This window comes from Lemur catta, chromosome 3, assembly GCF_020740605.2.
Source record: "Lemur catta isolate mLemCat1 chromosome 3, mLemCat1.pri, whole genome shotgun sequence".
Lineage (NCBI taxonomy): Eukaryota > Metazoa > Chordata > Mammalia > Primates > Lemuridae > Lemur > Lemur catta.
Window position 1 is genome coordinate 13,948,013 of NC_059130.1, and position 20,584 is coordinate 13,968,596.

The window sequence follows — 20,584 nt, forward strand, 5'->3', positions numbered from 1 at the left end:
AGCGGCCCTGAGGGGCCTTGAGCACAGGTCTCACGTTTGGGTTCTGGTGTCCACTCACCCACCCCCAAATCAGACAAACGCCACTTTGTCTGACCTGCCGTGGCCTCTGAGACACGTTCTATTTTTAACCCCTTCTTGGAATTGGCTCTCTTCTTCAAAGGACCAGGTCCTGTCCTCTTTCTCCCTCGCTCCATCCCAGCTCCCTGTGAAGAGAGAGTTAATATATATTTATTTATTTGCTTTTTGTGTCGGGATGGGTGGGTGTCCTGTCCCAGGGGGTCTGATGTGGCCATTGCAGGTTGGGTGTGTCCCAGCAGCCCTGGCTTGGGGGCCTAACGCCCTTCCCCTTGCTCCAGGCTGTCATCTCCCCACCTCTCCTCCCCGCTCCTCAGTTTTGCCAACTGCTGTTCATCTGAGTCACCATTTATTCTAAGCATGTATTCCAGACTTGTCACTGACTTTCCTTCTGGAGCAGGTGGCTAGAAAAAGAGGCCATGAACAGGGAAAAAAGTGTTCCTGTTTCTCATTTGTAAGGCTGGCCTCGGGCTTTTCTGCCATGGATTCTCCCCCGGCCCTTTCCCCTCAGCAATTCCTGCAAAGGGTTAAAAATTTAACTGGTTTTTACTACTGATGACTTGACTTAAAAAAATACAAAGATGCTGGATGCTAACTTGATACTAACCATCAGATTGTACAGTTTGATTGTTACTGTAAATATGGTAGAGTTTTGTTGTTGTTTTTTCATTCCCCATACTACTGAATAAACTAGTTCTGTGTGGGTCCAGTGCTATCATGTGCTTCTGTGTGGTACCGTTCTCCCATAGGGAGGGAGGCCTGGTCTCCGGTAAACAAAAGAATAGGCAGCTCCCCACCCCACCCCCAAAGCCCCACCAGGAGGTCAGGACTCAGATACCAACTGGCTGATAAGCTTGTCCCTCTGCATAGATCCATGACAATGCTCCCCAAATAGCCTCATCAGCACAGAGCCATGTCCTGGCATTTCCAAAGAAGATGTAGTAAGACCGGGTGTGGTGGCTCATACCTGTAATCCTAGCATTTTGGGAGGCTGAGGCAGAAGGATTGCTTTGAGGCCAGGAGTTTGAGGTTACTGTGAGCTATGATGATGCCACTGCACTCTAGCCCAGGCAGGGACGGCTGAGTTGAGAGGCTGGTGGGAATTTAAGGTTGCTCAGTGACTAGGTACCTTCTAACTCCACTGCTCTGGGCCATTTTTCCCCCCCATTGGAAAATGAAGCAACTACTCATACTCTAGCCAAGTATGTGCTCTGCAACATTACTTCTAGCCCCAAGTTTTGTGTTTGCCAAAGGTCTGTTCGATAAACTAGAAAGGGAGTTAACATGGGGGCAATATAGGGTAGTGATTAAAAACATAAACCCAGGGACCGGACTTAGGGACTTAATCTCTCTGAGCCTGTTTCTCTGCCTGCAAATTGAGGATGATGATAATAGCATCTGCCTAATTTAGCTTTTATGAGGATTAAATGAGTTAACACATGTACAGTGCTTAGAACAGTTCATAGTGCATAGTAAGAGGTCAATAAACACTGGCTTTCCTTGTTGCTACTGGGTGGGGGTAGAAGAGTGCAGACAGAAAAAATAGCCAGGCCCAAAGGGAAGGCAGTGAGCAGGTGGCTGAACAAGAAGGGCAGCTGTGGCAGGTAGGCCTCCTCCTGGCTGGCACTGCCTACTGAATGTGCTGCTTAAGCAGGTTTGGAGTGGGAGGGTGTGGGGTGCAAAGGAACTCAAGGCTGACTGAGTGAACAGGACATGCCTTGCCCTCTCCAGCCACCAGGTGGCGACAACACACGGACCTGCCACTTGTTTTGCCTCTAATGACCCACCTGTGGTGTGGCTCACACCCAGCCCAGGCAAATGTTGCCACCTTGACACCACCCCTAGGTTACGTACCTAGGCTTGCTGGCCTGCCAGGGCTTCTGTCAGAGCCGGAACTCACCAACAGGCTCTGAAACAATAGACGCCAGTGCAGGACGAAGTTGGGAAACACCTGAAGTTTTCTTACTTTATGCCAAATTTCCCAGAGCCAAATACTGGGTGTCTGTCCCCACACCTCTCCCCTACATCAATTCTTGGAATCCTAGAGACTGCAGGAGTTGCTGCAGGAGGCTCGGGGAAAGGTGAGCTAAGCAGCTGTCATTAGAAATGAAGGGCTAAATGAACCTTAAGATCAGCTATAGATGTGGGAAAGCAGTGGAGGCCCCTGGCTCTGGGGACAGGCACTTATGGGCACACAGGCATGGGCAGGGGCACCAGCTGGCAGTCCTACTTCTGTTTGCTGTCGTTAAGCATGACCTGGCCTTCAAGGAGGGAAACTTCCTCAAGAATCAAGTTGGTTCCGGTTACAAGAGTCAAAGGCTGCAAAAAAGGGAAGACCCTAAGCTGAATCTATTAAATGAGTCTGTCATTCATTCAACAAACACTCACCATCTTGCAAATATTTTCTAAAAAAATGAATGAAATGCTCTGCTACATACAGGTCACAATACCAGGGCACTGCAGGGGCTTATAAATCCTGGTGCCAGCCCTTGAGTCCAGTAGGGGAGATAAGAGAATACAAACACAGACAACTCTGGTGATGTAAAGTAGAGTGTGAAAAGGTATTCCAGCATCTTCTGGATGAGGCAATCAGGGAAGTTGAACACCACCAAAGGGCTTCCTCATCCCACAGGTATAACAGACAAAAAGCTAGTGAGTTACTAGGAGGCTCCATTCTCTTGCCAGAAAAGGAAATCAAGTTTCAGATATAAATAATTTACCTAGATCCTGGCTTAACAGCTTCACACACTGTGAACTTAGACATTCTTAACTTTGATCTGGACCTTCTAATAACATGTGAATCCTGGGAAAGGCAGCCTGTCCTCATCTAACGCCAACAAGGTAGGTAGTCACAGCCTGCTGAGCTGGAATCTCAAGGTCCTAGGGACTATTCAGGCCCCTGCCTGGGAGGCCCATCCTGGCTCTCTCACGGAATCACACAGAGATTTACTCCAAATTTGTTAGAAATTGGAGCAGGATCTATTAATACTTTCAGATATACAGAGAATATAAAAATACATTCATTTTATTTTAGAAAAAGGAAGACTGATGGAGTAAGCTTATCACAGACTGGCCTGTTAAGGGTCACAGAATTCACAGGAAACAAGTTCTGGAGATCAAATGCCTGTTTCTGCCTCTCTAAATGGGCCTGAGTCCAGTGTAGAGGATGATTCAGGAAGAGGGCTCCTCAGAGAGCAGGGAGGTTAGCCACAGAGGCCATTCACATGTAAATGTCCAGTGAACCAATGCCTGGGAAGAAGATCAAACTCCCTGGGGCTGGCCACAAAAGTAGGGGTGGATGAGGACAAGCCACTTGCCTGCATTTCTCATTTTCTGTTTGCTAATTTCCCTGCTGGAAGGTGACCTCTTTTTCCCTAATCTTCTTTCAACCCAGAGAGTTTAAGTCTTCTCCAGCTCAACCCTAATCCACCCCAACTCCCAGGGTCTCTACTCCTGGGGGACCAGCTCTGGCAGCATCTCTTCCTCCTGTCCTCAGGCCAGAATTTGCTGGAGGCAGGGCCTGCTGGGTGGAGGCGAGTCCAGGCAGTGACTGTAGTGGTTTGCTACTGAATTCTTGCTTGCTGTCCTGATCTCTTTACCTAAAGAGACAGAAGGAGAAACTACTTTCAATTGCCCTTTTCCTCAAGCCCATTTCTTACCCAGCTGAGTTCAAGCTCTTCAGCGTGGTGAAGAAATGGGACCCTACTCCCCTCCTCATCCCTATCTTTCCACACAGAAGTCAGGGCTGATGTGCATAATAGCTTGGAAGCCCACATGGTGGGGGACCAGTCTTACCTGGTAGGTCCTGGGACTGCAACCTTCCTGGGGGGCTGCAGACTGCTTCGAGTAGCACCCATGACAGGAAGATTTGGTCGCTGGGAAACAGGAACTTAATGGGGGTTAACAAAAGAAATGAGTTAGCAGAAAGTTCCACTGACCTTCTCAAAAAGAAATACTGGATGAAGGCAGAGTAAGTTTGGGATTAGTGCCCTCCTCCCACCATGAGGTAGTTGGAAACCAAGGCTCAGACTCTCTGCTTAGCCCCACACTCTCTCCCTAACTCAGTCTCCGGTCTTCCAATAGAACTGTAACAAAGATGGCAAAAGTGGTCACTGTTGCCAGCTTTGGGGGGGGGGTGAGGTCAGGCTATGACAAGGGCAGGTAGCCCTCCTGTCTTCTTACCCTTATGTCTACTTTTCCTCACCTCTCTGCCCTGCAACACTTGGTCTTGGAAGCCCTTTCCGAGTTGACAGAGAGTCTGGAGGTAGGGCACCTTTGCTGGGTGGTACACTCCGGCTGGTAAGTGGCATTCGGCCAGCAGGCCTAGGGATGGCTGACGGAGGCAGTTGACTGGAAGATTTAGCAGCTGCTCCCTTTGGCCAGGGCAGACGTTGAGAGTTGCTGGTAGAAGGCTGTGGGGCCAGGCTGGGTCTGACAGGAGTAGGTGGGCCTGGTGGAGAGAAGTGGAGGAATTTCAGGGTCAGTCCCACACCCTCCCTACTCTCACTCCCTGCAGCTTGGATTCCCAGGTCTTCTCACTTGCTGCTGCTCTCCCACTGGGCCCAGCTTTCTTCCAGATTGGAGGAGTTGATCGGGCAAGAGGAGAAGATGCTGGGCTTTTGGACGCAAGGAACAGATTGCAAGTGGGTGACTCCTGAAACACAAGGAGAGAGAAAAAAGGACTAGAGTGGAAAAAGTTATCTGTTCTGCATCTTAAGGGGTTAAAGAATAGAGGTGGAGAGTTGTCTAGATTCCGGTAATGAAGGGCAGAAGTTAGCCGCCAACAACATCATCACCACAAATACCATTTATTGAGAGCTTATTATAGACATGGAGTTTGTACACAGGCACCATGGTAAGTGCCTTGCTTATGGTTCTCATTTAATTCTAACAATTCTGGAAGCAGAATTACTATCCCCATTTTACCAATGTGGAAACCAGTCTCCGTCTGTATCATGTCACGCACTGTGTCTGGGGGCACACATTCAACTCAATCCTCTAAACTCACCCTCTTCATGCTGGAGGGCCTTTTTCCAGATGTTGTCCGAAGAGCCCTGACAGACCCCTTCCTATCGCTGCTCCGGAGTCGAGGTGTCAGGCTGCTTGGGGAGGGGTTGCTCCGAGCCAAAGAGTTCACAGTGGGCAGCAGATCTCGGACAGGGCTGTCCTTCAGTACAAAGGTCTCCCGCCGAGGGCTGGGCTTCACTTGGCGGCGAGGTGCTGGGTCCTCACCTGCGCTCTCCCGCTCCTGCAGAGCACACTGCTCCAGCTGAGCAGCCAGCCGGTTGGCCTCATCGAGGATCTCCTCCAGCTTCTCTGGGCTGAGGGGGCCTAAGCTGAGCCTCATACCCTGGGAGGCAGGGGCCACTGCATTTGGGTCACTTCGGTGGGAGAGGCCCCGTCGGAGTGGTTTCTCTGGACTCACCGACACTGCTGTGTCTTCCTCCTCACGACTGAGACAGAAAACAAGCCAGGCACCATGCCCATACAAAAGAGAACGGGAGACTATGCAGGGGACACTGGCAAAACCCCCACAGCAGAGCCAGGGACCTGATGCCCATGCTGGCTGTGAGCTCTGGCTTCTTGGTAAAGAAATACCTGGTTCTATGAGGCCTAACAGGTGTTTAGCATTTACTGACACCACAAATGATGGCAGGATGGAGATGCAGCAAATCTACTTACCCTGCTTCTTAACACACCCAGAAATCTAACTCCAGCTTCTCCCTTCTTTACCTCCACAATAGTGTCGTAGAGGTCCGACTCAACCAGACACCCAGCAGCCAGAGTTCACCAAACCTTGCTAAAACACCAACCCAGGCCCCAGAGGTCAAGAATTCAGCAGTAAGGGGTCAGAGGCAAAAAGGTGTTGTTCGCGGTAAAATAAGTGGGATAAAGAGGCCGGTACCTGTCAGATGGTGACAGCCCTCCGAAGTCCAAGGTCTCATCCACGATAAACTTTACATCTGAAGGGGAAGAATGAATGTCAGTCCCGGGTCCCTGATGTGGCTCTCAATGGCTGGGCCTCATTCTTCCCTCCACAGGTTCCTCACCTTCCTCCAAATCCTCCATGTCCAGCCGGCAGGAACAAGAATCAGCTTAGACCTGGAGAGAAACCGCACCTTTCCTCAGGTATCCACCCTGCCCAAGGCTCCAGCTAGACTCAGGGTGCAAGCTAGGGGCAGGGGTCATGCTGAAGGCAAAGCAAGCGCCATTGCACCTGCCCCAGTGACTGGCCCTGTTTTCTCCGGGAAAGGCGCGGAGACCTCCCCTCCCCCATTGCCCTCCCGCCCCGCTCCCTGCAGCCAGGACTCAGCGTGGGGCGGTCTGCTAGCTCCATCTTCCTCCCCGCTACTATCCTCAGGGTTCTTCCTCTCCCCACGCCACCTTCCCACTCCCCCGGCACCACACTCACACCACACCTGTAGCCCACCCTCAGTTTCCACTTCCCGAGCCGCCTTATCTTCCACAGAAGAGGTTTTCCTCCCACAACCTGGTCCCGGGAATCGGCCTTCAGGGGGCGGGGCTCCTTTCGAATCTCTCAGGCCCCACCCACTCCTGCCCCATACACACAGTGATTGGCGGACCTTCAGGGGGCGGGGCTGCGGCGGGCAGCCGGCCGGAAGTCTGTCGGTGGGGGCCAGGGGTGGGAGGGAGAACAGTTCCCAGAAAGACTTCATCCGGGACTGCTGAAGCGGGGCTGCGGGTACGGCCGCGCCCGCGCGCGTGGCCGCGAGACCGTCTTTCCGTTCCCCGGCAGGGAGCCGAGTGGCTCTGAATCCGGGAGGGGCAGGGCCTCGTGGCGGCGCGGGAGGGGACGGCCCAAAGAGTGTGGGGTTCGCCCCGCCCCGCCCCGCCCCTGCTGCTCCGGCCGCGCCGCCGAGCTGGGGTTCGCGGGCCGGGCTCCTCCGCGCGCCCCGGCCGCCCTGCGGAGTGGCTGTTCTGCCGGGCGGGCGCGGCCGTCGCCCTAAAGCTGTCGCTCTGCCTGAGGAAATTCGTTTCCGTGGGCGCGCTCGGTGAGCAAGCGCCGCCTTGGTCGGATTTCCTCAGTTGTGACGTTTTTCCAAGTTAAGGAAGCGGCTAAATATGTATACTTTAGATACATTGAGGGTCTCCAAGAAGTACGTCTTCCCCCGCCTTTTTATGTGAGAACGTTCGGAACCTGAGGCAGCCAAGGTGTAAAGAAAAAGACGGGCAAGAAAACTGAGGGAAACTTGCGTTCAAATTCAACCGTAACTCCTCCGTTTAAAAGTCGGGCAGCCTGGAGCATAGTCGCCCTCTTTGGGTCTGTTCGCTTATCTGTGAAACGCGGCTCGTGGTCCTCGCAGCTGTAGGGTTAGAAGGGTAGTTAACAGGTTTCATGCCGTGTGCCCTCGGGGGCTTTCCAGGGTGTGTGTTAGTTCCGCTACTCGGAACCGGAAGCCGTGTTTGTAAACTGTAAGCCTGCTTACTAGAGAAGTTCTCTGCTTCGAGTGCTGCCCGTGACTAGGCTGGGCCACCCGTTAACCGAGCTTCTTAGAAAGCTAAAAGCTTCGAGTGAAAACGCTGAGGAGCTTTCCTGTAAACAAGGAGTCTGAGCTTTAGTCTCCGGAGTTCATGCCCGTTATTTTGGCCATTTATAGGCTTGTTTACTTCCTCGTTTTGGCTGTGAGGTTGAAGTGGTTAGGTCTGCAGGGGTAAGATGTTACTGCAATAAACGCCACGGAAGCAGAAGAGCCTTGGAATTCAGAAGGGTGATAAGGGAAAGGGTGGGAAGGCCCAGAACTTGCAAGTTTACGTGAGGAAGAGGAGAGGATTGCCTCTGCCTGCTGGTGAAGATGGAATTTTAGTTGCTTGCAGGGCCCAGGAAGGGTGGAAAAGCAGAGCCAATAGCCTCCCTCTGTCCAGGCAAGTAGTGGGGAAGGGAGCGCAGAGGGGACGGAGCTGTTGGTTCTTCCACTAGGAGCCTGAGTAGGGGAACTCTACACTTCTTCACCTATCCTTAGGTGAGTGGGGGAGGAAGCATGTAGCCTTAATTCTTGTGAACTCCATCTGAGAAGGGCTGGAATAGATACTTTGCCTCAACTGAAAATACACCTTTGGTCTGAACAGAAAAGCCCTCCACACTCTTCTCAGCCAAATCACATCCCTTTTCCTCCTTAAAACCTTGCCTAATATTTGTCACCTCCTGGAAATATTTTCTTTCTTAAACCCATGATTCCAACCCAGACCCACTATGGTGGGGGTCACTGGGTGGAAGAGATGAGAGGAAATAGGAAAGGTTTGGAGCCAAACAACCAGCTGCATGACTCGGGACAACTGATGAGCTTCAACTTCCTCATTTGTAAAATGAAGATTAAAAGAGATAAAGCACTTCATTCCTGAAGCACAGAAAGCTGTCTCAGTTATCTATTTTTATGCAACAAGCCACTTCAAAATTTAGTGGCTTGAAACAACAGCAACCACTTATTTGCTAATGATTTTATAATTTGGGCAGGGCTCTGCAGGGATGACTGTCTCTACTCCACAAGGTGATGATTGGGCTTGAGCAGGGCGGAAGGGTCTAAGGTGGCCACAGGTGTCTAGGCCATGGTGCTGGCTATCAGCTGTTTGTCCTCCATGTGGCCTCTCATAATTCAGTAAGCTAGCCTGAGATTCCTTACATGGGAGCTGACTTACAAGGCCAAAAGCAGAAACTACTAGACTTCTTAAGGCCTAGGCCCAGAACTGGCACAGCGTCAGTACCATCCCAGCCCTTAGGGCTTAGGGCTCTGTCTTTGATTATCTGAATGAATATTTATGTGTCCTACTGTTTGCCTCTTTGTGATGGATTTGCATCCTCTTATCCCAGCTTATGCTGGAAAGCCCATAGAGGAAGAAAGCAAGTCATCTTTAGCATCTCTTTCTAGCACCTAATACTGCATAGAGTTGAATTCAGTTCTATTATAGATTGTCTAGGGAAAAAGACAGTGTTAGAAACCTCTGTGGATGAGAACGCAGATATGGGAAGAGAAACAGTTTTCCTGAGAGTCTGTACAGTCTAGGTAAAGGATTCCAGCTTTCTAAATGTTTCACAGAAAGGCTCAAACTAGCTGGGCATGGTAGCTCATACCTGTAATCCTAGCACTCCGGGAGGCCAAGGCAGGAGGATTGCTTGAGCTCAGGAGTTCGAGACCAGCCTGAGCAAGAGTGAGACCTTGTCTCTACTAAAAATAGAAAAATTAGCTGGGTATCATGGTGCACACCTATAGTCCCAGCTACTCAGGAGGCTAAGGCAGGAGAATTGCTTGAGCCTAGGAGTTTGAAGCTGCAGTGAGCTATGCTGATGCCACTGTACTGTACCCAGGGCAACAGAGCAAGACTCTGTCTCAAAAAAAAAAAACAAAAAAAGAAAGCACTCATGGATTGAAGATCCACACATTTATTTAGATTAGTCCAAACCAGACATTGTGCTGCAGCTCCTTGTGAACACAGTCTTGCCATAGTCTGGCTTCCTGGAGGCACTGAAAAGAGAAAGTATATTGTGGCCATAATTGCAAATAGCCAGAGCACATCTAGGATGCTAGGATCCTCTTCATGGTCCCTGCGTCCTGTGCTATGAACTCGCTATTTACCCTGCTTCATTGCTGGGCACTGAGAGAGAAAAAAGGGCAGCTAACACTAACACAACACAACACGTTATGCTATGCTGAGGGATGGAGAGAGAACTATCTCTGCAAGCCAACGGACAGAGAGAGCTCTCCTGAATTCCCTGTACTTTTAATGCATCCCTTTGGGTTTTCATTTGCTCTATATCAATGACAGGCTTAAGTAAATGGCTTATGGGATGAACTCATTCTCAATCTTCATCAGCCAGGAGCTGCAAGTCAGAGGGGACATTGGGAACTACTTCTCTCTAATTCTTTCACAAACTTCTTTTACACCCTACTCAGCAGTTTGTACACAACATTTCGAATGTAAATGATTTAAAATCTAAAGGAGCTATTAAATTATAAATGATGATCTGAGTTGCCCTTTGCCAATAACAGACTGCTTGGGACCACATTCCCAAATGTTAACTTATTATTGACATATAATGATAACATTGATTTTTTTTTCCCTTGGAAGGAAAGGAATCTATAAACTTCAAAGTAAAAAACAAAAATATTAATCTGTTTCTTACCAGGCTTATGATACTGAAGTAGAAACACTAAACTGTCAGGAGCAGCCTCCTCTCTCCTTATCCACCCAGCTATAATATGGTGGTGACTCTCATCGATTCCTCCACTCTTAGTTGTTCCCTTGATATCTTTTTGTAAAGTACCGACCCAACTCCATCCCACAGAACCCCCTTACGATTAGGTATATGCTATCACTCTTCTTCAGAGGATCATTAGGTTTAATTCCTACCGTCAACTTGAAGGGTACAGACATTTAGAGGATGTAACAAAAGTAGACTTCATCTATGGTAAATTCCTTCCACAGCGATGACAGCATTAGCTTTTTAAAAAGTGGTTAAAAAAAAAAGTCACCAGTGGGTATATAGTTGAAAGGTATAGGAATACCCATCATCCCTGACTCAACAACACTAGCCATAACATGAAATAATCCACTGAGATTCCCTGTCTCTCTTTCCTTACCTTTCTCAGAGTCCCATGTCCTCCTCTTAGCTACCATCAAATAGGAGCTGCAAGAATTCAGATATTTTTGAATGTTAACATCTCTGAAATCTCCAGGAAACCTTCTTTCAGTGCATTGGGAAGGGATACTCTATTTCAGGTTTTTGGGCAGTCCATACATAAATGAGAATAGGACATGTAAGGACCCATCCATTCTGATTCATGCAAGAAACATTTAGAGAGCGCCCACTGTGTACATAAACTGCCCACTAGGGAGACAAACGTGCTTATACTTAAATAGGGAAACAGATCTATAAATAGATCATTATAAAACAATATGCGAAACACAATGACAGAGATCTGAACAAGGTGACAGGCATGAATAAATACATTAAAGAGGTAGAGAGGATGTGCAATATTACCTTTAAACAAACCAGAGGGAAAGTAAAATAAAGCCCAACAAACAGCTGCAGCTTTCCCAAACTGAGTCAGAAGTTTGTATAGCTTAAAGAACAACGATCTGAGTGAGGACCAGGAAGTTTGGGCTCTTTCCCCCATAGTGCCAGCTTTTTGATTAACCAACACTGGAAATCTTGGGTAAACGAGTTATCTCCCTGTGCTTCAAGTTTCTCCTTTGCAAAATGGAAATAACAACTCTTCCTATGTTACAGAATTGTGATGGAGAGGAATGAGACAGTGAGTAGTAAAAATGGCTCCTCAAACACATTCTGATGATGACAGTGAGAGGGCCTGCAGGGGGAAGCCCTTCTCCACCTAGGCCTGCATCTCTGGTCCAGACTCTGCCGCTTTCGGAGAGAGGAGATGATTGGCCCCCTGAGGCACTAGTTCTCCTGCCCTTACCTTTCACGTCCACTCGACAGTCCACAGATGCTTCCCCCAGGGGGTTAACTGCCTTGCAGGTATATATGCCTCCGTCGAAGGGACCAGGCTTGCGGATTTCTAGGGAGCAGATGCCCAGGTGAGTGAGGGCTCTGTACTTGGGGTCGCCTTGGATATCCATCTTGTTCTTCAGCCAGATGATCTTGGGCTGGAAGATAAAGATGAGGGGGCAGCAAGGAGGTGGAGGGTCAGAACCAGTTGCTCTTTCTGTGCTCAGTCACCGGGGCTCTGCCTATAAGGGCTTGTAGACAGTGGCTTTCTGGAAGGCTCCCTATTCCTTACACCGTGGGAAGGGGTTCCCCTTCCAGTACCTTCAGCGGTCGCCCAAGCTCCTTCTCTTGGTTGGAAAGAGCACCTGCAACCTTGCCGTCTTCACCAAGTATTGCTGACTAGAAGAAAGGTGATAATTTCTGTTCCACACTGCTTGAGTGCCCCTTCACGGGTCATAAGCACTGTGTGTTGTGGCCTCTTCTTTTTTATGCACACACTGTGAATGTTCATATCCTGTTCCCGTTGTTGACTTGTGGGTTGATCCTGTCTGCGCTGGTTAGGAAGTAGTTTCTAGAATGGGCTGTTGATATTCTCCTTGAGGTGTTATTTTCATGTAGTCTGTTCCAGACTTGTAACCCAAAAGGTACTTGGTAAAGGTTGTTAATGGTGTTTTATGCTGTGTGTGGCGTACAATGACTACATTGTAAATAGAGAGCTTTGCTCAGGGATGCGGCCAAGGCTGAACTGCAGGCAGCTTGCATGTGCATGGCTCTGATCAGATGAGGTCAGGAGCGGCAAGTAAGGACAAAGCAGTGGGACCCCATCTTGCCTACCAGTGAACAACTTGAAGCTCATGCCTAATTGCCAGCAGGTCAGTAAGTGACATCTTTGTATATGAGGAACAAACACTGGAAGGCAACATCATTCTCATGAGTCGGTCTTGCACTCTAAATACCCTGACTATTCCTAAATCACGTGCTGTTGAAAAGGCAGAGGGTGGAGGTGGTAACAGATGTTATATTAGAAGGCTCTGTGCCTTAGGTTAGGACAGGACAGGAGCAGGAAACAGCTCAGACAGCCATCCCCCAGGACTCCCCACTTACCCGGGGGGAGGCGCGGACACAGCAGAAGAGCTGGGTGTCATAGCCAGTGACTGTAGTACAATCTGCCAGAGGCTGGGTAAACTTTGGGGCTTCAGAGAAGTCTCGCTGGGCAAATCCCTTGGTCTTGTAAATAGTAGCTGAGGGCACCCAGAGAGGCCATGATGTAGTGTCTGAGATCCCCATCCCTCTTCAGCTCTTCATCCTTAAGTCTTCCCAGCTCATGGTCCCCGTGCCTCCTTACCTGCTTTCTGGATGTGGGCAAGGTCGGCAGTGATGGGGGCTGTTTCACTGAGTCCGCACTGGTTTTCCGCAAAGACGCGAAACGCATAGGAGTTGCCGACGATGAGGTCAGAGACGATGCAGCTGGTGCGGTGATAACGCTCCAGCACCGTGAACCACAGCTGCGGGGGCCCAAGAAGATGCCATAAATGAGACGCCTGTTTTGTGAACTCACCCCACTTGGAGCTGCCAGAGGTCCATTCCAGAAAGCTTTATTCCTTCATCCCTCCCTCCTTCCCAGCAGGGCCTCACCCCAGATTTTGTGTCAGCCTTCTGCACTGTGTATCCCAGGAGTGCTGTATTGCCTGTATCTCGGGGAGGTGTCCATTCCAGGGTAGCGTTGGAGCCCCAGACGTCCACCAACCTAATGCTCTGAGGAGGGCCTGGCCTCTCTGAAAGGGCAAAGCCATGGCAGTGGGCACAGTACAACTGCATTGAAATCACTTCAGGAGTGTCCCTGGACCCTTTTTCTGTTCAGCCACCCCTCCCACGCCCACCCTGGGTGTCAGACTCAGTGTGGGGGCCTCACCCCAGTTCCCCAGCTCTCTGAGATGGCTCCTCTTCAGCCTGGAGAGGGAGCTCCCGAGGACCCCCCATCTCCCACTGCCCCCTCGTACCGATCACCAGGACGTCAACGGTAGCTGTGGCCTCCAGCCCGCCCAGCTGCACACGGAGTTGGTAGCGACCTGAGTCAGCACGCTGGGCTTCTCGGATGAAGAGGATGGAGTCTTGCTCCCCATTCCGCACGCTCACACGACTGGTGTCCAAGGCACAGCCATCGTGTGTCCAGGTGGCTTGAGGTTTGGGCTTGCCCTGAGGAATGGGGATAAGGCTTGAGCAGCCCCAGGAGGCTTCTCAACCCTCCCTGCTGCGGGAGGGGTCAGATCCACCCCAGGGCCACAGGGTGACTTGACTTGCAGCAGCACATTCCTTTGTGTTAGAAGTTGGTGGCTCTCCCAGGGGACTTCTTCCTTTCAGCCACAGCCTAAGGATCTGGGAAAGGGGGACAGCTATGAGTCTCCTACCCTTGGAGAGTTTAGGTCGTGGACACCCAGGGCAGCTAAGACCAACTGAATAGCTGCCCAAGCTCCCAGCAGCCCTTCACACTGAGACTCCCAGAACTCCCAGACCTCTGCAGACTAAAGGGCATGGATTAGCCTCACTTCATCTCATGGGGCACACCCAACCCCACCCAAACCCATCCTCAGGAGGGCAGAGTGGATGGGTCACTTGGCCTCAGACTTCTGATGATGTGGCCCCTTCCATTTAAGGACAGGAAGACTACCTCCCTGCTAGCAGGACTCTTGGTATCTGTTTCCAAATAAAAAGCCTGGCCTGGTCCCAGACGTGAACCCAGCATGGGGCTGTCATGATCACCTGGAAAGGGATTAGTAGGTTCACTGTGTCCCCAACCTTCCGGATGTAGGTCTGCCTCAGGGCCCGAGGTAGCCAGATCTTGGGGTGCTCTGAGTGATGGAAAGAGAGAGAACAGGTGATGGATACTCAGAGGAAGTGAACATGGCATCCAGCTGCCAGCTACCGATGAGTGGCCCAGGCATTGTTCACCAAATTAAGCCCTTGCCTTAGGGAATGGGAAGATTGCTCCAATCGTCTTACTGGCATTTAGGGGTGAAAGATTGGCTGAATGATCCTCTGGAGAGTGTCAGTCTCTGCACAAAGAGCACCGAAGTGCAAGCCTGGCACTTACTTCTTTAGTTTGTGATTCTCAAGTACTGACTTTTCATCAGCTGAGATTTTGTTCGTGCACAGATCAGTCCAGTCTGTGTGGTTTGGCTTTCCACCCCTTTTCTACATTTGTCCTTAATATTAATAACATTCCTTTTATCAAGGCCACTTTCAGTGTTAATCGTGACCTCCCTGTTTGGAGGAGACTCAGGAGAATGCTTTCCATTCTGCAGGCAGAGTCAACACCCAGGCCTCCCCCCGCCCGCCCTCCACACAGAGGGAGCAGCCGTCTGAGTCCCTTCCTCTGTGCGGCCACCCGCCCGCTCCGGCGCCTGCGTGGTGTTCTTCCAATTTGTGGAGGATCACTTTGTACAGACAGAATCTGGGAAAGCAAGATTAGGGCCACCACTCACTTCCCCTTGATCTCCCAGGCCTGTCGCCATGAAAAGTGGAGATTAGATAACAGTTTATTGGCTTCCAGGATGAAGAGCGGAGAGGCTGGGGAAAGTGCTGAGGTGGGTCTGGAGAATGACCAGGTGCAATTTCTGTCCTCAGGATGCCGCAGGCTGTCTTGGCTGCCAAAGTGCAAACATCCCATCTGGGTTCCCATGGGGCCTGGTTGAGACTGACACCATTTTCTGGCCTTCTCAGGGCTGAGGTCTTCTCCTTCTCAGGCAGAGACAGTCCCCGTCTGCTGTTGTCTTAAGTAGAATGTGGCAGCACCTCAGTTCCCACCAACAACCCAGGCCTCCCACCACAATTCATGCCCGGCAGTTGGAGGAACTTCAGCCGCGGGGCATTCCTGTGGCAAACAGCGTGAGTGCTTGACAGTGGATTCCAAACTTTCTGATAGCAAACCTTCCCCTGTAAATACATTCTTGAGCCTTCACTCCAACATACGTGTTTACTTATACATTGAACTGTTTACGTACATTATAGAACACAAAAATTTCAGTAATGAAATTTAAAATAAAATAGCTGGGTGTGCCTGTTGTCCCAGATACTCAGGAGGCTGAGGTGGGAGGATGGCTTGAGCCCAGGAGTCCCAGACTGCAATGTACGATGATGGTGCCTGTGAGTAGCCACCACACCCCAGCCTGGGTGACATAGAGAGATCTTGTCTAAAAATAAATAAATAAACAAACAGAGGTTCTACCATATTCTTCCCACATCTCAACTTGCAGAGCATTGCCTAGAGAACTTTTCCCTACTATGATTTCAGGATCACTTGGTCTTTGTAAATGAGTGTAACTACAAAGACACGGTGCGCACTGTCCATTTTATTTCTCTACTTTCCTTTTTTGCTGTGTAGCTTGTGTGTTCACCTGGGCTGTGCGTGTCTTAGACTGCACCTCGGGAATACAGGAGGAGCGGCCTTGATCACGCACCGTCCTCCCTGCCCTCCTCCCTGCCCTCCTCAGGGCTCGAGCGCCCCAGTAAGAACACCACAGCGATGGAGGCCGGGGCAGCAGAGTGACCCTGCTCGGTTTGGGAGGGGCTGGGGCACAAAGAACACAAGAAGTGTTTGTGTGATGTGTTCCTCTCCTGTGGCCATCTTGGCAAGCAACCAAGGAGTTGAAAACAGGCGGATATGACTTAAGGGTTTTTTTGAAAAAGAGAGCTGTAATTGGAAAGCTGGCTCCACACTTCATCTTGTCAGGCTTGGTTCCTACTATTGGATGGGGAAGTAACCCTTCACATTTGCTGGGGACAGGGCTGGAAAGCAGGCGGCTCTGCCGGCCTTTGTGCAGCCTACAGAATAGCGGCATTGTGAAGGACCTGGGTGAGCACCCAGAACGAGGAGAAGACTGGGGGGAAAAGGGCTCAGAGAGAAGCCAATTTGCTGAAGATCTCCCAGCTAGCTGTGAAGTTGTGCCTGGCACCCATGACGCCTGCCTCTGAATCCAGGACTGTGCCTGAAGGACCTGTTCTCTGAGCACGGCCTGCATGTCCGCTTACCTGCCTGCCACCGTCTACCTAGGACTGGGCATCACAGTCAGGGCTCTGACAGTGACCTTGCCCCAGAGGGAGGAGGCAAAGAAGGGAAGGCAGAGGGACACACACGCTCACAGACCGAAGCGGGCGTGGTGAGGAAAGGAGCTAGGCCTTCACACTGGGAAGATGTGACAGCTAAGGCCTCCTCTGCTTAGACCTTGGGTAGGGAGTGGGCTCTGATGGGTAGATGTGCACCGGTGCACATATTTATCTCACCTAGTGTTTCTTTTGTTTCTTATAAAAATACCACGGAAAGTTTTACCATTTTTACACCTGAACTAAAGAGAAAAATCGAAGAACTAGGTCTATGTGGAACATAAACTAAGGTGGGGGAATCAGGGAGGATGAGATCTAGAGGGGACGCCAGCTGGGGCAGAGACACGGAGGAGGAAGGCTGCTGGCCAGGACGAGGTCTCTCCCCCCTGGAGGGCTCCCCTGCCAGTTCTTTGCTTATCAGTGGGATTCCTGAGAAGATGATGAAACTTAAGTCACTAGGATGGGCAACTCTCAGGATGAGCAGGTGAGGACTCTGCCCTCAGAAGGCTTCCAGGCTCCCCATGGGAGGGCAAAGGATGGGCATGAGGCTGAAGCAGCTGACAGAGCGCCTGGGCCGCAGAAGAGGTTTGACAGCTCCAGATGCCCGGTCAGCAGCAAGTTCTCCAAACACCTCCCAATGCAACCCGGGCCGCAATCTGACCCTTTGCTAAGAATGTTAATATGCGGGCTCCTTGGAGGCATCTCTTTTCACATATCCGCAGTCAAGCGAGGCGCAAATTGTACTGACCTTGGGGAGGCATGGCTTCCCCTGATGCCCAAGGTCTTTCTCCTAACTCAGATGCCAGGAAGGATGCGAGCCAAAGCCTAGAGCCCTAAAGCAGAGCCTGGGTTTTCTAAGACCAGTCTGTGACAGCCTCAGTTTGGTTTTCTCCCTTCACAGAGTCTTGGGGAAAAAGCATTTTGAAAAGTCAGTTGAAAGCCACTGAGTTCTGAGCTGTGTTGGTCTCAGCACTGTATTTCTCTCTCTTTTCTTTCTGAAAAAATTGTTAAAGGAGACACTTCAAGTCCAAAGATCTTGACTCCTACTGATTAGAAAATTCCTCCTAATATCTACCCTGATTTTATTCTGGTGACATTTATGCCCATTTTCTTATTCTATTCTCATGGGAAATAATTGTTCACAATTATTGTGGGAGGAAGGAACAGTGCCTGGCACATGATAGGCACAACATAAGTATTTGTGGGAGGAAGGAGGAGGAAAGGAAGGTTTGGCTTCACATGCCTGGAGGACACAGAACAGTCCAGATTGAAAGAGGAGGCATGGTTAGTTGGAGGAATTATGCTGAACATCAGCAGATGAGCCCTCTTTCCTCCGTCTCAGGGTCTCACCTTCTCCATGACCGGATGCAGCCTGTTCCCCAGCCTCTCACGGTTTGGGAAGCTCTCTCTCCTCTGGCCCTGCGAAGCTTTGTTTCCAGGACTCAGTGCCTCAGTGCAGTGCTGAGGATAGACATGAATTGTCTACCAATGCCGGCCACCTAAGCCTGCTTATTTAGACATGTAGCAGGCTCACTTAACTAAAAGCTCATTGTTGGCCAGTTGCAGTTTATTTTGATCTTGCAAATTAATTTCTCCTTCTGATGCCTGCTCCAGTTCCCATGCTCTCACATGCTCACTGTAGTACCCCTCAGTCCCAGAGCTCCCTATCAGGAAGAGGAAGAATTAGGAGGAAGAAAGTCTTTGGCGCTCTCAGAGGATGTAGGGATCATCTAGTCCAGGCCCATGGGACCCCAGAGGATCTTTGGATGGGTTTCAGGGGCTCTGTGGACTTCCTGAATTTTTTGTGTGTATTTTTCCTGGGGTGAGAGTCCATAGCTCATCAGATTTTCCTAGGGGTCCATATCCATCAAAAGGTTAAGACATTGATTTACTTTAACTCCTTAATTAACAGATGAGAAAATGGAAGCCCAGAGAAGTGGATTGACTTGCCTAGGGTCAAAGGACAGAACTAGGATTTGAACTCATGCCTTCTTTTTCCAAGCAGCTAACAGATGCACACATACTTTGCAAAGTGTCAAATGGTGTCCTTATCACTCGTGATTTCTGGGGTACCACTGTGTTGAACCACTGGGTGCTGCTTGCCCTGAGGCCTGCAGTGTATAGAGTTGCTGCATGTAAGGACAGGGTCTTCAGGCTGCACTTGTGAGATCATGGCCAGGGGCTGTCAGGAGCTGGCTGCAGCTGAGGGTAGAAGTGTGAGAGAAATGCCCTTCCCCAGGGCTTTGTGGAGACCTGTAGCCAGGGAGTTCATGCTCCCTCTCCCTGCAACTTACTCTCTGGGCCTTTTCAGGGAAGAAACGTTTTCTGCCTCAATCATCCCAGCTTAAAATGTTATGATAACTTCTGCTCCCCCACCTCTTCTTCAATAGGACAAACTCGGTCAGCTCGCTGCCTTGACATTCAGTTTCTGAAACCCCAACCTCTTCCATTAAGATGGTAAGAAGCAGAGAGCTTCCCCTACACAGCCCTTTTGAGAGATAGAACCCTTAGCCTTCACCCCAGACTTGGTATTATTTAGTCACATCTTGGTTTGGCCTCTTCCAAGGCACTTTGAATCATCTCCGCAATCCCTTCAACTACCCTACAAGGTAGATCTTATTGATCATCATTTTATAGAGCAAAAATTGAAACTGAGTAGTTCATTGACTTATCCAAGGTCACAGAGCTGCTAGAGGTGGCATTGGGAATTAAGCCTAGATCTTTGCCTTCAAGTCTATGTCTTTTCTCCTCCTACCTCTCCCCACCCCGGGAGTCCACAGTTTTCTCATTTTTGGCCTTTGCATCCTCTGCACTTAAGACGTCAAGGTGCCAAAAGCTGACACTTCATGCAGGTAACTGTCTTAAATGTTTGATACAGTCTTGTGGTTGCCTCTGCCTATTAGCACCATTATCACACAGAAGGGAAGAACCTGGCTTCCACCCTCCCCCTCTGGTTGGCTGAGCCAGGGCAGCAGGAAAGGTACCTGTGCTTGGCTCCCAGGGACCCCCAAGTGAGCATCACAGAGGTGTTAGCCCAAGAGGCCTCAGCAGGCAGTTGGGGGTGGGCAGCAGGGAAACCTGGGGCTGGAAAGGCCACCAGTCACTTCCTGGCTTGAGGATGCCTGTTTGCTGAGAGGCTCACAGGGACCACCGTGGAGGGGAAATCAAATGCTTCTCCTGGAAAGCCTCCACTTCCATGGAACTCAGACTCTGAGGGGTCAGGATTTCCCATGGGAGCTAGTGGAGTGCTGGGGTAGGTCGTGATCCTGAGGCACTGCCAAGCGAGAGGCTGTCACTGTGCAGCTCCACACGCAGCCTCCCCATTGCGGCAGCTTTTGATTCCCCCCTTCTCCTACTGCAGACGGCCACCATCTGACCCCTCATTCCTTCCTGACTGGCTATGAGTATATCAGGTCCTCCTGCCCCTGTGACAGACGTTTTATAAAAGGTAAAAATATAAACAGATCATTTTCAGTCACTATAAAGTGTCACAAACACCATTCACAGACTTTTCAGCTAAAAAGCAAAGACCCAGCAGAGACACTTGGGCAGCAAGTAAGAATCCACCAAGGAAGGGGACGGGAGCTCCAGTGAGTGATCCTTCATCCTAAGTACCAAGCACACAAAGTCATTTAGCTCTGCAAAAACCGTAGGTGCAGACAGAGTGGTAGGCATGTTCTCCCAACTCCCACCACCCGGCCTCCCCACAGCACCCCCCATCTGCCAGAGGTCACCTTCTATGGGAGGCAGGAGCTGGGGAGTGGGGCAGCCAGTCCCCTGTCCAGGCGGAGCCTGGGGTCGTTCAGCATCGGCTGGGACGGCTTCTTTCACCTTCGGTTTGGATCCCGAGGCCACCTCCGGAGCTGGGGCTGCCTCCATGCTGGGCCTACCCAGAGGCTGGGCTCCAGCTGAAGATTTTCACTGCTGGTGGTGAGGGAGGGGCTG

General features: G+C 50.5%; 2 protein-coding genes across 9 annotated transcripts; both read right to left on the reverse strand.

The window, feature by feature from the left end:
- Window positions 1–48: 48 nt before the first annotated feature.
- On the reverse strand, window positions 49–6,626 carry PSRC1 (proline and serine rich coiled-coil 1). Of its 8 annotated transcripts, none has more exons than XM_045546706.1 (8): window positions 6,495–6,616; window positions 6,126–6,177; window positions 5,981–6,038; window positions 5,084–5,528; window positions 4,615–4,729; window positions 4,280–4,525; window positions 3,871–3,964; window positions 49–203 (listed from the first exon to the last, which is right to left on the reverse strand). In XM_045546706.1, the coding sequence occupies exons 2-8, from the start codon at window positions 6,142–6,144 to the stop codon at window positions 155–157; spliced, it is 1,026 nt and encodes a 341-aa protein (XP_045402662.1). In that variant the 5' UTR covers window positions 6,145–6,177; window positions 6,495–6,616; the 3' UTR covers window positions 49–154. The 8 variants fall into 8 exon arrangements, with proteins under 8 accessions (XP_045402662.1, XP_045402664.1, XP_045402663.1 ...); XM_045546708.1 differs by having other exon boundaries at window positions 6,488–6,616; XM_045546707.1 differs by having other exon boundaries at window positions 6,506–6,614.
- Window positions 6,627–9,456: 2,830 nt separating this feature from the next.
- MYBPHL (myosin binding protein H like) lies at window positions 9,457–20,584 on the reverse strand. The gene is made up of 9 exons (XM_045546715.1): window positions 20,374–20,584; window positions 14,300–14,388; window positions 13,540–13,735; window positions 13,175–13,314; window positions 12,885–13,044; window positions 12,644–12,780; window positions 11,511–11,697; window positions 10,671–10,717; window positions 9,457–9,554 (listed from the first exon to the last, which is right to left on the reverse strand). The coding sequence occupies exons 1-8, from the start codon at window positions 20,516–20,518 to the stop codon at window positions 10,707–10,709; spliced, it is 1,065 nt and encodes a 354-aa protein (XP_045402671.1). The 5' UTR covers window positions 20,519–20,584; the 3' UTR covers window positions 9,457–9,554; window positions 10,671–10,706.

What these genes read in the sequence shown, in the direction of transcription:
- PSRC1 (XM_045546706.1), bottom strand. An exon ending in GGCCCTCCAGCATGAAGAGG is followed by an intron (nt 4,730 to 5,083) that starts GTGAGTTTAGAG and finishes CTTGTGTTTCAG; the next exon opens with GAGTCACCCACTTGCAATCT. An exon ending in CAGTGGGAGAGCAGCAGCAA is followed by an intron (nt 4,526 to 4,614) that starts GTGAGAAGACCT and finishes TCTCTCCACCAG; the next exon opens with GCCCACCTACTCCTGTCAGA.
- MYBPHL (XM_045546715.1), bottom strand. Translation starts at nt 20,518, where the DNA reads ATGGAGGCAGCCCCAGCTCCGGAGGTGGCCTCGGGATCCAAACCGAAG. An exon ending in ACCTACTAATCCCTTTCCAG is followed by an intron (nt 13,736 to 14,299) that starts GTGATCATGACA and finishes CCCATTCCTCAG; the next exon opens with GGCAAGCCCAAACCTCAAGC. An exon ending in CGTTGACGTCCTGGTGATCG is followed by an intron (nt 13,315 to 13,539) that starts GTACGAGGGGGC and finishes TTGCCCTTTCAG; the next exon opens with AGAGGCCAGGCCCTCCTCAG.